Source organism: Podarcis pityusensis (assembly GCF_964106645.2).
Source record: "Podarcis pityusensis genome assembly, chromosome: 5".
Classification (NCBI taxonomy): domain Eukaryota; kingdom Metazoa; phylum Chordata; class Lepidosauria; order Squamata; family Lacertidae; genus Podarcis; species Podarcis pityusensis.
Genome location: NC_138032.1, coordinates 7,248,954 through 7,254,953, shown reverse-complemented (window position 1 = coordinate 7,254,953; position 6,000 = coordinate 7,248,954). Strand labels below are relative to the sequence as shown.

At 49.2% G+C, this 6,000-nt stretch overlaps 1 protein-coding gene across 21 annotated transcripts in view; it reads right to left on the bottom strand.

The window, feature by feature from the left end:
- Positions 1–4,349: 4,349 nt before the first annotated feature.
- EIF4G1 (eukaryotic translation initiation factor 4 gamma 1) overlaps positions 4,350–6,000 on the bottom strand; it is an 81,623-nt gene continuing 79,972 nt past the window's right edge. For all 21 annotated transcript variants that reach the window (XM_081007717.1, XM_081007721.1, XM_081007722.1 and 18 more), the window contains one exon: positions 4,350–5,728. In XM_081007717.1, the coding sequence (XP_080863843.1) occupies positions 5,547–5,728 (182 nt within the window). In that variant the 3' untranslated portion in view covers positions 4,350–5,546. The remainder of the gene's footprint in view (positions 5,729–6,000) is intronic.

Below are 6,000 nucleotides of genomic sequence, written 5' to 3'. Positions count from 1 at the left end.
CAGGGTAGCTCAGTTGGTGCAGATAACGCAAAGGTTGCAGGTTCAATCCCCACAAGGGAGAGCTGCATATTCCAGCGTTGCAGCGGGGTGGACTAGATGATCCTCGGGTCCCTTTCCAGCCCTACAATACCAAAGGCTTCTGATGGGCAAGGACAGGCAGGGTGGGGGCTCCTTGCTCTGCTCCTTGGCCAGCTAAAATTATGCAGATGGGCTTAATTTGCCTAATCACTTGCACCAGTGACTCCAGCCTGTCAAGGAACAATGCTTAGGTTTTGTAAGAATAAATTCTGGGCACTTAACACCTTTGCTTCCCACTTTGTGTGCATCTAATGAAGCTCTTTCTTATAAAATGAAGCTCTTTCTTATAAAAGAATGTGTTCTAATAACTGTAACGTGAAGAACTTGCGCTTGAGCCTGCCCCCCTCCTTTTTCCTCATATGTTATATGACTTTTGAGACTCTGACCCCGAGGGCAGGGCTTGTTTAGTAAGTGAATTTTTGTGAAGCTGCTCTGAGGGTCTTTTTTTTTGCTAAAGTGCTGCAAGTAAACAAACTTCCACAAGCTTCAGCCACGGAGCCAGCTCCAAGGTTCTTGCATTAACCTACAAAGCCTGGAACTGCCCCAAAGTACCTTAAGGACAGTAGATTGCTTATGCTCCACCTCCATCACCCAAATCCTCTGATAATGCACTTCTGGTGCCCCCCCCCCCCCGCCTTCCCATCTTGCCTGTGGTTTGCTTGGCCCTCACCAGGGACTAAGTCTTTAGTGTGGCAGGCCTGGCCCTGTGGAACTCCCTGCCACCAGAAGTTTGGAAGGAACCAGCCTTTGTTCAGGTGCCTTTCGAAAACTATATCGTTTATGGACGGAAGTGACAGGCAGTATGAATTATCTTTTTAACCTATCAGCATTTGCTGATGGTTTAACAATGGCATCGCTGGAGCTATGGTTCTTCTTACCCAGGAGGAGCTTGGAGGGCTGCTTAGTACAATACAAGTCTTTATCATGGGCAGAGAAAGACAGAAAGATCTCCAGCTTAATACATAGGCCTATTTTTAGTTTGTGTAAATACCAGGGAATACCATAATTCCACGTATCTCAGTAATTACAAGCCCTGCCTGGAGACTTTGGGGACTGAACCGGAGACTGTCTGCATTTAAAGCGGCCTCATGCATTTAGGAAGAATACATATGAAAACCTGAAATGAAACCAGCAAGGAAGCCAGGACAGGAATTCCTAATCTGCTACTGCTGCTCCTTTAAGATCTAAGAAGAGGCCAAAGGCTTGTCTAGTCCAGCACCCCATTCCCCAAAGAGGCCAACCAGATGACACTGGGAAGCCCCCAAGCAGACCACAGCCCCCCTAACCGCCACCGATATTCCCTAATACACGATATCCATCTTTGATTTGTCAAACCTTTTAGTAAGCTGTCCATACATCTTGTGGGAGAGAGTTCCATAGTTTAACTATAGTCATACCTCGGGTTGAAGTAGCTTCGGGATAAGTATTTTCGGATTGCGCGCTGCGGTGACCCGGAAGTAACTTAGCGCGTTACTTCCGGGTTTCACCGCTCATGCATGCGCAGAAGCGGCAAATCGTGACCTGCGGATGTGGGTTGCGTTCGCTTCTGGATGCGAATGGGGCTCCGGAACGGATCCCGTTCGCATCCAGAGGTGCCACTGTATGTGCTGTGTGAAGCATGTCCTTTTGCTGGCCTGAATCTCTTCACTCTCCTCCCAGGAAGTGACGTGGGTGGCGCTGTGGTCTAAACCACTGGGCCTCTTGGGCTTCCCCATCAGGTTGACAGCTTGAATCCCCATGACAGGGTGAGCTCCTGCCTCTGTCCCAGCTCCTGCCAACCTAGCAGCTTGAAAGCATGCCAGTGCAAGTAAATAGGTACCACTGCGGCGGGAAGGTAAATTGTGTTTCCATGTGCTCTGGTTTCCATCACGGTGTTCCGTTGTGCCAGAAGCAGTTTAGTCCTGCTGGCCACATGACCTGGAAAGCTGTCTGTGGCCAAAGCCGGCTCCCTCAGCCTGAAGCGGTGTTCCATTGCGCCAGAAGTGGTTTAGTCATGCTGGCCACGACCCGGAAAGCTGTGGACAAACGCTGGCTCCCTCGACCTGAAAGCGAGAGGAACGCCGCAACCCCATAGTCGCCTTTAACTGGACCTAACCATCCAGGGGTCCTTTACCTTTACCCTTCTCCCAACTCACCACAATCATCTTCATAGGACAACTCTGGACAGCCTGTTTGCTCTTTTCTTCCTGAACAAAAAAAAAAGGCCCCCAATATTTCCTTGTGGAGGAACATCCTTCTGCAGCCTGAGTTAGTGGGCAGACCTGTTCCAGTTTCTGCCATTTCTTGTTTTGTCCCCTTCCTTGGGAGCTCGAACGAGCTAGAAGTCTACAGCCCATGGAAATCCCTCCTTGATCCCATCCCTGGTTAAACTGGGCTCAATGTAGTGGTCATGCTGGAAACACTGTGCTAATTTACTGCTTCCAGGTTGTTTTTTAGTAGAATATGCAAATATATATATATAAAAAATCTGAAAGGGTGATGTTATTTCTTCTAGCATAAGTTTTCACGGACCACATCCCATGTCATCGGGCATCATCCTTAACTGGAAAGTATCCTGATATATACATTAGTCTTTGTGTGCCACAATATTATTTTGTTATCAATAAATATATTGTACGGCTTAGAGGTTTTAATTAAGTGGTACATATTTCTTGTTAAATAAATGAGCAGCATGTCCCTGCTCTCTTTCTCCATATTCTGCAGTCTTGAGATGCTATGCTGCAGAATTCTACAATGGTCTACCACCTTGTAGTGTCTTGTGAGCAGATCAGCTCACCATCTGGTGATATTAAGGGTGTCAGATAATTCTACATCCCATCACATTTTGGAGAAGGGTTAACAAGAATTTTTAATTTAGGTACCAGAAGTCATGCAGGGTGAAAATAATCCTCATTTCCTGAGCAAAGGATTTACTTGGTAAAGTTCCTGACTCTGGCAGTTCTTGCTCATACGCACTTTAAAAGTCTTATCTACCAGGACAAAGTGCAGAAACTTGCCTTTTGCCCAGAAGAGGGGGTGGAGACGCCTGGAGCAAGTGGGACACTCCGTTCATGATACACCCTCTGGCACTGAAGGTGAAAACAACAGGCATCGCTTGGGGGCACACAGCGGTTCCACATTTGCAAAGAAGATCCACAATGCCCCCAACACCACCGTTTCAAGAGAAGAGATGGAAGTTGCAGGAGGAAGCAGCTGTTCTGCTGTCTCCCCCATTCCAGCCCTGGAGAACTGTAGAGCAGGGAACGCTGCGAGTGACAGCGTTTGGCTTCTTCGGAATCTCAGTTCATGCCAGGTTTCTGCCTCAGTGTGGAAAACCACGAGGGCTCAGTCACAAGAAAAATGTCATGATGCTCTGCCTTTCCCCGTCTCCTTTCCTTTCCTTCTCCTTCAGCACCTCAAGGAGTCCACCCCTTTCCCTGCTAACACTGCCCATGCATAAAAATCATCTTGAGAAATTCCAAACGCTGAATTAAGGATTAAAATTCATTCCTGGTGAAGTTAAGGTGAACCCTAGCAAGAATTCTGCCACTGGGCCACCTCTGCCACCAGATGAAGAAGAAGAGGAGTTTGGATTTGATATCCCGCCTTTCACTCCCTTTAAGGAGTCTCAAAGCGGCTAACATTCTCCTTTCCCTTCGTTCCTCACGACAAACACTCTGTGAGGTGAGTGGGCCTGAGAGACTTCAAAGAAGTGTGACTAGCCCAAGGTCACCCAGCACCTGCATGTGGAGGAGCGGAGACACGAACCCGGTTCCCCACATTACAAGACTACCGCTCTTAACCACTACACCACACTGGCAGATAAATGCATCCAGCTGTTAAAGGCTCCCAACTCCCATCAGCCCAGACAGCTTGACCAATGATTAGGAGTTGTAGTCCAACATTTTCGGGGAGAGGGGGACACAGGTGTATTTTGTGCAGGCTCTCCAGGGCCTCAGACTGCCTTTTGTCCCCTCTCCTCCTCCAAATCAAATTTCCTGCATTTTACAAAGCCTGCAAGGCAACAAACCCTAGAGAGCCTGCTTGCACACTTCACCCAAAGCTCACTCCATTTGCACTAGCCCATCACCAGTGTGTGAAACACCCTCTCCTCACAATAACCTCTCCCCCCCTTTTCCCCAGAGCTAGTGGTTTCTGCTAAGGAAACTTCCCTGCCCCTTTTCCAGAGGGTCAGGTAAGAGCAGGGGCACAGGAACCCTGGGTTCTCTCACTCTCCCGACAAGACCTGCCTAGGCGGGAGGCAGGGACGCGACAGCAGCCAACACGTCACCTTTTTTAAGCAATGTTCTTTTTTTTATTTCCAGTTTACGGTGAAAAGATGCTTTTTTGAATCTTCAATTAAATACTCCATAAAGAAAAAAAGAAAAAGAAAAGAAAAAAGTATTTACAAATTCATGTGACCGATAATTCCGAATCCTCGTTTCATTTTCGCTTTCGCGTTTTTCGTTTTTTTGTTTTGTTTTCTTTCTCGCTCTCTCTCAATCACAAGAGCAGCTCCTTCTAACCATCCATCGCAGGCGAAGCAGGTCGCAAAACCGTGGCCTCAGTGTGGGCGTGGGGGGGGGAGGGGGATGTGGGAGGGCCCTCCCAAAGAAGGAAGCCTCCCCCCACCTCAAAACCGAAGAGCTGCAAACACACCACCCACCCCCATATTATTCCCTCTGCCAGCAACTCTCCAGCAGCTCCCAAGCAAGGTGGATGTTTGAAATGATTCCCCCCCCCCCCCCCGCTTTTATTTTAAAAAAGCAACAACATCCGTCAAGAGGCTTTTGTGTTAATTCCAGGCGGTGATCCGAGGGTGCGAGGGGGGGCAGTGGGATGGGGGGCGGATGGGAACAGGAGGGCAAAGTTTGCGGACAGCAGAGTCCTATCCTCTCAAACCTCAAAAGATTTAATAAGTCTATATTTATATTTTATATATATATTTATATAATCTCTCTATATTTCAGCAATAACTGGGGAGGAGGAGGAGGAGGAGGAGGAAGGGGAGATGGGAGGGGGGGAGCAGCAGAGGCATCAGGCTCTCCCAACCCAACCCCCAACCCCTTTCCACAGACATGTGTTTCGGGTGCTTTGCACCTGCCAAAGATTCGAGGGGGCCCCCCCGCTCATTAAAATCATCATCCAGGTGCGCCCCGGGGCAAGTGGCCTCGGGAGCTGAGCGGAGCAGCAACACTTACCGCCTCCTTCAGCATCAATTTATTATCGTCAGACACAAACCAATACAGGCTGTTAAAACAGAAACAAAAGAACAAAAAAAAAATCCCAACCAAAAAAAAAAAAATAATAAGGGGGGGGAGGAAAGAAGTCCTGTGTGGGAGGAAGGTACGGAGAGCGGCGCCCAGTTCCTGTGTATCCTTAACCCACCACGCTGCCACCCCCACGGGAGTCCAAGGCTCTGAGGAGGGGTCAGAGCAGGCAGGCAGGCTCCGTCCGTCCATCCGTCCCACCTCCCACAACGTGGGTGCTCAGTTGTTGTCAGACTCGTCCTCCGCTTCGCGCAGCCAAGTGTAGAAGGCTGTAACGGACTTGAGCGCGACTCCCTTCCCTTGCTGTTCGGCCGGGTCTTTGCTCGACTCCCACTTGTAGAAGGCTTCCTCTTTAATCACGTCCTCATCGTACAAGGCATCAAAGAACATTCGGAGCAGATCTGGAAGCAGCAGAAGAGAGGGTGGGGGAAGGAGAGTCAAATAACGCAGGGGGGGGGAAATGCAGGTCGCCAGCCGACTCGACTCGCCCCTCTGGATGCTTGGAAGAAGGGTCTTACGACCAACATCATATCATTGATTCCTCTCTACTCCTACGGGCAGGATCCATCCAGGAGGCACAAGAAAGCATTCTTCACCAGCCCCCCATCTCGCTGCTCCTCAAACTTGGGTCTCCAGTTGTTTTTGGATGACAAATTCCACTGCCCCTAGCTAG